This window comes from Venturia canescens, chromosome 2 (assembly GCF_019457755.1).
Source record: "Venturia canescens isolate UGA chromosome 2, ASM1945775v1, whole genome shotgun sequence".
NCBI lineage: Eukaryota > Metazoa > Arthropoda > Insecta > Hymenoptera > Ichneumonidae > Venturia > Venturia canescens.
Window position 1 is genome coordinate 49,898 of NC_057422.1, and position 9,231 is coordinate 59,128.

The 9,231-nt window shown below is 47.0% G+C and overlaps 1 protein-coding gene across 8 annotated transcripts in view; it reads right to left on the bottom strand.

The window, feature by feature from the left end:
- The window catches only part of Smr (Smrter), a 34,848-nt gene that overhangs the window by 3,806 nt on the left and 21,811 nt on the right, over positions 1-9,231 (bottom strand). For 6 of the 8 annotated variants that reach the window (XM_043412298.1, XM_043412300.1, XM_043412299.1 and 3 more), the window contains 6 exons: positions 4,605-4,928; positions 4,126-4,508; positions 3,767-4,018; positions 2,973-3,441; positions 315-2,809; positions 17-198 (listed from right to left, as the gene is read on the bottom strand). In XM_043412298.1, the coding sequence (XP_043268233.1) occupies positions 17-198; positions 315-2,809; positions 2,973-3,441; positions 3,767-4,018; positions 4,126-4,508; positions 4,605-4,928 (4,105 nt within the window). The remainder of the gene's footprint in view (positions 1-16; positions 199-314; positions 2,810-2,972; positions 3,442-3,766; positions 4,019-4,125; positions 4,509-4,604; positions 4,929-9,231) is intronic. The other 2 variants (XM_043412305.1, XM_043412303.1) reach the window with 2 other exon arrangements.

The window sequence follows — 9,231 nt, forward strand, 5'->3', positions numbered from 1 at the left end:
TCAAAAATGGGCTTACCCCGCGTAAGACCTATATGAGGAATGGGGAGGTCCATAATCTTTCGTGACGATGTGATCAACATGCTCGCCCAACGTTATTGCTTTACCGCTGTTGCCACTTCCAGCTCCCGAACCACTCGCATCACCGGCTGGACTGTGCGCAACCCCATTCGGTTCTGCTTGATTTTCTCGATGGAAACTCTAAAGGAAAAAAACATTTGTCGAATGAGTTAGCAATGAAAATTGCATAGTAATAAAGGTAGAAGAGCTAATAATTGGTAAAAGAGCTCATGTAAAGAAAATGCGGCGTTACGAACTTGGAACAATCGGTCGCCCGGTCTCGTTGGTTGGCTATTCGAGGTTGGCGTTCCACTCGTATTTTCAACGCTCTGATTGATCTGATGAGTTATTATTGCGTCTATCAGACTAGCGGCCGTTAACGTCGATGTAGATTCACTCTGTTGTTGATTTGACGATTGACTCTGTCTCGTGCTCGCCTGTTGTTGTTGCTGTTGTTGTTGCTGCTGCTGCTGCTGCTGTTGTTGTTGTTGTTGTTGTTGCTGCTGCTGTTGTTGTTGTTGTTGTTGTTGTTGTTGCTGCTGCTGTTGTTGTTGTTGTTGTTGTTGTTGTTGTTGCTGCTGCTGCTGCTGCTGCTGCTGTTGTTGTTGTTGCGGATGCCTGGATGTTTGCGAAAATCCGCTGGTTAAAATTCTCGATGAATCCCTGTCGAGCTGTTGATGTTGCTGATCACGATACATTTGAGCTAGATGACGTCTTTCAGCCTCCATTCGTTGTTGCACCTGAATGTGTTGTTGTATCTGTTGATGCTGATGAAGGTGAGCAAGATCCCGTTCTCGTTGCTGCTGAACCGCCAAACGATGTTCGGCATGTTGTTGCTGCATTTCCTTCTCTCGTTGTTGTTGGACCGCCAATCTGTGCTCCTGTTGTTGTTGCTGTTGTATTTCCTTCTCTCGCTGTTGTTGCACCGCTATACGATGTTCCTGATGTTCCTTCTCTCGCTGTGCTGCCGCAGCCGCAGCAGCTATCTGATGTTGAATTTCTTTTTCTCTGTGTTGTTGATGCACGCCCATACGGTGATCGTTGTGCTGCTGTATATCTTTTTCTCTCTGCTGAATTGATATTCGATGCTCAACATGTTGCATCTCCTTTTCACGCTGCTGCGCTATACGATGTTGCTGTTCTTGCTGCAGCTCTTTTTCTCTTTGATGATGATGCTGTTGCTGTGTTTGTTGTTGTTGTTGTTGTTGTTGTTGTTGTTGTTGTTGTTGTTGCTGTTGTTGTTGTTGCTGCTGTTGTTGTTGTTGTTGGACCGAGATGCGATGCTCAAACTGATGCATATCTTTTTCACGCTGAATTCTCTGCTCCTCCTTCTCCCGCATATGGGCAATATCTCGCTCTCGTTCTCTGTCACGCTGATGTTGATGTTGACGATGAACAGCGGCCATCTGGTGCTCAGCCTGTTGTTGCATCGCCAAACGATGTTCCTGCAGTCTTAGACAGTCCTGATCGCGAAAAGCCCGTGCATTATCGACATAACGATCAGCCATTGTTTTACCAAGTCCCTCATGACCACTACTGGTACCACTCGCCGAAGGGGTATGGCCATGAGGATGAGGCACCGGAAGACTCGGTTGTTGCACAGCAACATCAACCAGACTCGAAAAAGCCTCGAGACCTGCTGGCGGTGGTGGGTAATGCATTTGTTTTTGGGGATTATGCCTCTGAATAACTCCTTGACGAGGTTGCGTATGTGATTGCGGTGGAGGTGGCGGTGGCGGTGGTGGTGGTGGTGGCGGTGGCGGTGGTGGTGTACCTGTGTAATACATCGTAGACGATTGTGAGGGTGATGCTACCTCATTCTTTACCGGACTTTCCGCTACCGATGCACCGCTACGACTTCTCGCGTGCATTTGTTGGCTAGTTATGTAATCGTTCATAATAATTTGGCGGGACGATAACTGTTGCTCCATCGTATAACTCGGTGGTGGACGAGGGGTATACGAGTTGTATTGATTACCACCGTGCGTAACTACAACACCCGGTCCCTGATTGGTATTTCTTACGTTGCCGGTTGTCGTTGGCTGCGAATGCCTCATACCTGGACGATGATAGTCCGAAATGAATACGTGCTGCTGCTGTTGTTGCTGCTGCTGTTGCTGCTTTTCAACGGTAAAAGAGGAAACAGGAGTACCTTGTGTTATCGAGCCAGCCGGTTCCTTGGAACCGGTTTGATTACCGGTAACAAGAGAGCCTGCATTACCGGGCGGTGTCATTTGACGCAAGAGGCCCTCGTAGACTCTTTTTTCGACGGTAAACGGTTGTACAGGTGTACCGTGGGTTATTGAGCCACCTTTGTGAGCTGCCGTGGTACCAATGCTACTGAGTTTGGGTGACAATTTTGGATGAGGTGACGAAGCTGAGACTTTACTGATTTTCGGTGTTATAGGAGCTTGAGGTCGAGGCGATGACGAGTAGACGAGTGGACTTTTGGCTCCGCGACCCTGATCTCCGGGATGTTGATGCGGATGGTAGTAAGCTCCGGATGGCGCAGGTGGCGGCGGAGGTGGCTCCGGACGATACACCGTGACCGATTGAGGCTTGTGCGCCTGTTGCAGAGCGTGATTGTAATCCTGCTGTTGACGAGGTTTCTTTATGCTTAGATCCAGCGTGCCCTCGGTTTCCCGAAGCGCCTGCTGTACTTGCATTACTACGAGACCCTCTTTCGGCAACAAGTCCGATGATTGCACGCTCGAAGCCGGTGGACAGGGCGTGATGGTTGCTTGCATCTGACCTAAGTTTGGTTAAAGATAAAGAAATTAACGATCTGACGAACATGACGGGTGAGAATCACCCAATGCCCCCCCCCCCCCCCCCCCAACTTCGTCGCCCCTTTTCATTGGTTTTTGAAGAGAAAGAGAGAGAGAGAGAGAGAGATGAAACAGAGATATGCATACCCAAATGCTGAGGACTGGCGACCGTTGAACGATGACCATGATGAGGAACGGAAACTACAGACAGGGTAGCGAGATTCGAATCCCTGTTGGACATGGCAGTGGAAGACAGGCTCGAGGATGGTTTATATTCGCGAACGAATGTTATGTCATTTCGATGGTCCGATTTAAGGATGCTCGATATCGTTGGTGTTCCTGAACTTCCGGGTATCGAAGAACCAACGGTCCCCGCCGGACTATTAGGATTCCTCTTCAATTGTCTTTCAATGACGTTGCTCATAAGGTCTTTGACTGTCAATGGTGTTGTCGTGGTGGTCGCGGTAGATGATGCCGGTGGCGAATGATCGACCGGCGGTGGTGGCGGTGGCAATGTCGGTACTGGTTGCTGCTGCTGAATTATACTCGGCACGACGAGTGTTCCGCCGTTACCAATATCAATATCCGTACCACCTTGACCTTCGTCCGCCGTCTCCTGGAACAATTATTCAACCTCTATCAGATGGCTCCATCGAACCGATTGAGTTAAACGGAAGCGCGCGAGCATGCGTTCACCGAACATTATTCAAAATTAAATGGGATAACCGACAAAGATGACTACAAAAAAAAAAAAAAAAAAACAAAAAAAAAGAAATATTTTCTCGTCTAACAGAGGAGGATAACGAAGTATCTTTGTTACTACTACGGCTATACTACACAACTACTACGACTTCTGTTGCTATCTCTACAGCAATGCCACCAAGATACCATTGACGGCCGATCCGTTGGCTGGGACGTACAGCGGAACGTCGATTTCTTACCGTAGCGGAGCTATCATAATCCTCTCGATTGGAGATCGGCTGAGTGACGCTCGTCGTCGGTGGTTGTTGCTGGAGAGATCCCACGTTAGATGACGGTGGTACCAGAGAGATCCGTATGTCCGAGACATTTTCCGAGGGAAATGCCACTTTTATCGTGGCTGAAGCGGCCGTAGGTATAAGAGACGAGGGCGTACTACTCGATATTGTGTTTATCGGACTTCCAGCACTCGCTGTATCGCTCGAATCGTGGACCTTTTCGTTTGTCATTGGAAACGAGAGTAAAAGAAGAGTAAATATTAAAAGGATTCGTTTTCCAATGGGAGGAGAGGAAGTGATAACGAATAAAACTCAAAACTTACGGCTAATTCGTCGCAACTACTCGTACTGCTACCGCTCTCCTCTTCGTCCGTCAGACAGGGCCTTCTCTCCTCTCCCAATGATTGATAATACTCTGCAACGACCTGATCCAATCCTAGCTTCTTGCGATAAGTTAGGTAATAATTTTTGCACTGATGGTTCGACTTGCCGGGTATTTGTTCGGATACTTTTGGCCAATTCGTTCCGTGTTCGCGCAGCGCTCTTCTCAGCTGTTTGAGCTCTTCGTCGTTCCATGACGATCTTGCCGATGAGTCGATACTCTCGTCCGAGGCATCCGTACCGCCGCCAATGAGATGCGGGGCCAAACGCCGGGATATTCGATTGAAACAGGCCGAGCAACATTTCGTCGCGTTGTTCGGAATTTCTGTTACAAAATTATGATGGTTCATTATTAATTAAAAAGATCGCGATCCGCATGGTACAAACAAATATCGCTTCGTATTTGCTTCTCGTTACTCACGGAATTCCTGAACAACGGGATCACGGATTTCCGGTGGAAGATCGAGCCATTTGGGTGGGAGCGCTCTCAATCGTTTTACTCTCGTCTTGGCGGAATTGGCGTTGTTCAAGTTTGGACAACCGGGCAAAGGACAAGCCGTGTAACGTCCACGGACCGCTTTGCATCGACAGGTGTTGCAGACTCTCGCACCCGGTTGAATTTGATCATCTCGAAGTCCGTACAGCGAGGCCTGGCTACGCGACAGAGCCCGACTCTGTGAACCTCCTTCGACCATGGTCTGACAGATGGCACACGCGTGAGGACCCACCACCTGTCTACCGCTCTCTGTAATTACATTTCGATCATGAATATACATTTTGTTTTACTTGATTTACTCTCCCAATTTGCATACACGATTATTCATCTTTTCGCGCGCGCATCCATTTTATGTGGTCGTATGACGACTCGGTCCTACCGACGACCAAGCACAATAGTTCCATCATCACCACCACCACCATCACCGCTACGATGCTCCGTGCAATTTCGTTTCGTTACGCATCTCGCTGAATGTATAAAAATAAGACGGAGAATGCTTACGTTATTGCTTTCGATATTATACAACTTTTTTCTGCTCCTTTGCTCATAGAGCGAAAAATATCTGTGAAACCCACAAGTCGCACGGGGGTTTGAAGGTCAAACGATGGTCACAAACAAAAAGGGAAGAAGAAAGCAAGTAAAAACAGGGGTGTAAATTAGCGACGACAACGACGACGACGACGACGACGACGGGGGAACGGGATAATTGTGGAGATACTTGCTCGTTAACTAATTGAGAGGGTGGCCAATTAAAAAGTTTTTTTCGCCCAAGCGACGACGAAAGCGCTTTGGGGATACAGCGTGTTTAATATTATTATACCGTAATGAGACAACGAAAGAGTTGGAGAACTGTTTGATGAATAATTTTTTATTACTCTACTTTGAAGCAAATAGCCCGTTATCGTGCACAGTACGAATCATTGCTTTTTCTTCTAAAGCCAGAGAGAGAGAGAGAGAGAGAGAGAGAGAGAGAGAGACTCTTATGTACGCGCACATCAACTCGTCAAGTACCAATAACTCTTTTTAACTCTCATTATAATCGAGAGTCGTATAGAATATAGCGTTTGTGATATTTTATTGGAGCGTGCTTCATACCATTCGCTATATTCAGCTTCAATATTCGCTCAATGTCTACCTACGTGTCTCGTGAATAAATTACAACGAAGCAGAAGAGATAGGAGGTGAGGTGAGGTGGAGGGGAACGCGAGCCCGGTGATTCTGCATCGTTATTCGAGGCTGTCGGAAATGTGCAACCAACGACCGTTAAATATCGATATCTACCGAAGAGCGGGGGTGCGCGCGAGCTCAAGAACGCGTCATACAAACTCCCCGGTATAGATCGAAAACGTTAATTGACAAGCAATTCCCAACGGCGATTGCTCGACCCTCCCGCGGGCCGGCCAATACTTTTTTCTCCTTTAATTTTTGCCAATCCGCATCGATGCTTGATTATAAAATAATCGTGTGTTACGGATGAGAAAATGACGTTCCTAAGAATAACTAATACCGTACAATTGTACTAACGAACCGAGTTATACACGAGATCGAAGAGATGCGGCGAGAGGGGCGCGCGAGATTAATGCTCGATTATCGGTATCGTCGTTCGATAATATTGTGGAAATAAAAAATGTGGAGAAAAAAAAATTGCTATGCCTCGACTGGCAGAAACGAGTAGTGGTGAATGGGCAAAAAAAAAAAAAAAAAAAAAAAAAAAAAAAATACCTATTAGATATATAAAATGCATGGTTGGCAAGAGATCCTACTAATTAAGGCGGGCTTGCTGAGTGCGGAACAAGAGAAATGGGCTTCTCATCGCGGAGCCGCTCTGAATTTTTCATACGCCCGAGAGAGCAGGAGGAGAAAAGTTTTTACCACGGGAAAGGACGAAACGCCTCATCCCGCTATTCTAGTATCGTCAAATATTCTCAAGTATCTCGATGAAAAATATTCAGTGCCCGGAGCTTGATACGCGCACCTCCGATCGCTTCGATAATATATTCATTTACCCGTCTAGCGAGCAATAGCGAGGAACCCGCCCGCGACTTCCCGTAATTATCAAGGTTTGGATGACTTGTACCAGGAAAGATGGAGTTGCGAAACGAGCGAGTGATTCCATCTATTTTTTTTTTTCAATTCCATCCGGTATTCCCCGAATACTTGTTTCAGATACGTAAGCGGATTTTAAATCAATATTAATATTAATCCTCAACATAGATATTTCACGACTGGAGCAGGGTGAACATCAACGTGCTAATAATTGCTAAAGCACAGGCTTCGGAAAAGCGAGATCTGGGAGATTAGCGGCGGCAAAAGGGGGGGGTCTGCTTCTTGTCGCTCTCTCCGGCGGGGGGTGTTATCGTCGATTCAAAACTCGAAAGGGTCATCGGCCTGCTGGCCTCGGTACCTGCTTCTCTTTCACGAGATCACGCTCAACTATTCCGTTTGATTCTCCCGCTACTATAATATACTATATACGCCAACCAAACTGTATGCGTTCGTATTACGCATCCTACATATTCATATATATAAATCATGAATTTGCGCGTGAACGATCCGAGCGAGGGCAAGTACGATACGCCATGAGACTCGCGGCAGAAAATACGAGCTAGAGAAAGACTCGTCAACTCGATTAATCGAATTGCTCCGTTCCGTTGTATGGACACTCGCCGCTAATAAAAAAAAAAGAAATGTTCGAGCTCTCGTCGTTCGAGCTCTGGTAGTCGGTACGAGAATCGATCTTCGCCAGGAGGCAACGTTTTTGAATTAATGTATTTATGAGATTCGTGTTACGCGGCCGCTGCGCTACCACTGTGAAAGAGCGGGAAAAAAGATTAAAAGCAAACAACGAGAATCCCCCCCTTGAAACGTATGAATCGTTGCGGAAAACGTTCGGGCGGAGTAAGGGGGAGGGGACAAAAGAAGAGAAAAAAAATGAAATTTTTGCTCTTCGCCATCGGTGGCATTACATATTTATACAGGGCTACTTATCGAATAAGAGGGGGGGGGGGGGTGGGAAAGAAAAAAAGAAAAAAAAAGGAGGAGGAGACGAATCGCGCAATGACGGAAGACGTAATACGAAAGGATAGGATAGCAGGAAGGGATAGTAGTAGCGGGTGGCGGCGGATGAACCGAGTATATATACTCCGGGGCTAATTGCTGTCGGTCGAATCGTGGCTGTGCAACGTGAGCAAATAACATCTGTCAATTAGAGATTGCGAAGAGGATCGTTGGATGGTGGATGAAGTTTGCGAAAGGGAGTTGGCGCCGCGCAGCAACGTTTGCGGATTGGGTATAGGATCGTACAACCGGAGCAATAACACGAATAAAAATTTACCGTATTATACCATAACCGAGCGTGTCAACATACCCTTGTTCCATCATCGATGGACCAATCGGTGAAATTAAAGAGGGACAAATTCTTGTAATATCCCGCGCGTTGGACAGCAGCTCGTTGACGATACAATAAGAATGTTTTTTCCGTTGATTCCTCAACGAGATTTTGTTTTTCATATAAGGAGCGAGAAAGAGGGGGAAAACAAAAGTATGTACGTTCGAGTTAACGAACGAAATTGGAAAGCTGAAAGCAGGTTGAGAGAAAAGAAAAAAAAAGGGGGCCTTCGAAGGAAAAAGGGTATAACGACGTTAGGTGAATTCTCCCGTTGGTTTGCGTAATGCGGATTTCACGTAGAAACGGGGGGACATGCAGGGAGGAGAAGCGGCAAAACCGTAGATTGAAGAGAAAAAGCCTCATCGGGGAGTTTGCGCGGGTTAACGTGTAACAGAACGTACATAATCCGTTATTTGCTCGGCGAAGTACCGAGCTAGCCTGGCTCAACTTGGCGCGCAAGTATACCTATGATACTCTTATTACGTATATAGAGGGAAGAGGAGCTCCGACACACACAGATCGCCCGGGGCCCGAAACGCTTCTCGTACCGTATACATAGAAATTTGCGTTGCGCAGGTATACCAGCCGAGGTATTAATTGGGATTAAGTAAATCAAGACTCTAATTAGCTCGTCCGCTTCCCGCATCGACGTTCAACCCCCTCCTGCCTCCGTATACCTTTCAAAGCCCCTTTCCACTATCCCGGAGCTTCGTCCAATTTTCCCGCCAATTTGCCACGGTTTGAGCTCTGCCGCAAAATTCCATATTTATACCGGCACAGTTAAATACAGTTTGTGCAAGCGCGCATCCGCGCCTCCTCCCTCTCTCGCTCCCTCGTCTGCGAGCGCGTGTTGAACCGCGGGAGGGTAACTTTTGCGAAATGGGGCCTTCTATACTCGGGAAAAAAAAAAAAGTATCTCGCTCCAGCTTCTTCCCTCCCGCGCTCTTCCGCCTTCGTGCCCCGCGGTTAATCATAGAAATTTCATGGATACAGAAAAATATAAAAGCATCTCGTCGTGGGAAGCACGAAAGATGCTCACCTCTTCCTAAACGATTAATTAATCGGTATGTGAAACGGAAAGCGTTAACTCGAAATGAACTATAATGCAATGTTGGAGCGGAAACGAATGCGTAGTAGCAATTCGATTAGAGTCGAGGACACGGA